The sequence below is a fragment of the Seriola lalandi genome, unplaced genomic scaffold (genome assembly GCF_002814215.2).
Source record: "Seriola lalandi dorsalis isolate HSWRI2012SDOR001 ecotype SW California unplaced genomic scaffold, Sedor1 jcf7180001984024, whole genome shotgun sequence".
NCBI lineage: Eukaryota > Metazoa > Chordata > Actinopteri > Carangiformes > Carangidae > Seriola > Seriola lalandi.
The window spans coordinates 1-858 of NW_019454690.1; the positions used below are offsets into that span (position 1 = coordinate 1).

At 48.1% G+C, this 858-nt stretch overlaps 1 protein-coding gene across 1 annotated transcript; it reads right to left on the minus strand.

The window, feature by feature from the left end:
• Nucleotides 1-66: 66 nt before the first annotated feature.
• LOC111659641 (kalirin-like) lies at nt 67-693 on the minus strand. The gene is made up of 3 exons (XM_023412662.2): nt 632-693; nt 424-548; nt 67-301 (listed from the first exon to the last, which is right to left on the minus strand). Exons 1-3 carry the CDS (start codon nt 680-682, stop codon nt 121-123), a joined length of 357 nt encoding a protein of 118 aa, XP_023268430.2. The 5' UTR covers nt 683-693; the 3' UTR covers nt 67-120.
• Between the last annotated feature and the right edge of the window lie 165 nt (nt 694-858).

The following is an 858-nucleotide window of genomic DNA, read 5'->3' on the forward strand; positions in this document are numbered from 1 at the left end:
TCCTGACTGATTGTGATGAGGAACCTCAGTCTTCTGAGGAAGCTCATGTCTGAAAGGTCCAGAACATCTACTAATTCGATCTTGCGGTGAGGTTTCTCCACTTACTGTCATTAAGTGATGTCACGTGGCGTCATGTAACAGAACGTACTGCAGTATTATAAAGTATGTGAAGTATAAGTACATGTTGTACTCTGTTGAACGTGGTACTTCAGTACTGTGATGTTTGACGTTTACCTCGATACACTCCTGCAGATCTCTGACGTAGACTCTCTCTGTTTGAAGCAGCTCAGCCATGATGTACCTGAACTCACACACACACACAGACGGAGGTGTTATCAGAGGAAATACATCAGTACTGCTACTAATACTAATACTACTACTAATACTAATACTACTACTAATACTAATACTGATACTACTCACTCTTTCTTGCGGGCGGAGCGTCTCTTCTCGTCGCTGACCTGGTGGCTGGGGTCGGACAGGTTGACCTCAGGGTCGGAGTCAGACAGACTGTTGGGGATCAGCTCCAGCTCCAGGTCCTTGTTGTCCTGACGGGGACACCGTACATGACACTCGTTCAAGGTGAGTCCACATAAACATGCATTGTTTTTGCTATTCGCACGCTCCCTACCTGCGAGCATCCTCCCAGCGCCGTCTCCAGCAGGTGGCGGTACTGTCCCATCCTGACGGTGAAGTCGCGGTAACGTTTATCCACGGTGGAAACGCAACGGCGAAGCTCGGTGCGGTGGGCGTGGCCTTTAGCCAGCATGCTCTCAGCCAGCTGGATCAGCAGGTGAACCTTCTCTTGTGTATGCTGGGAGAAATTATTTAATGGTATTTAAATTTAATTCAGCTGAG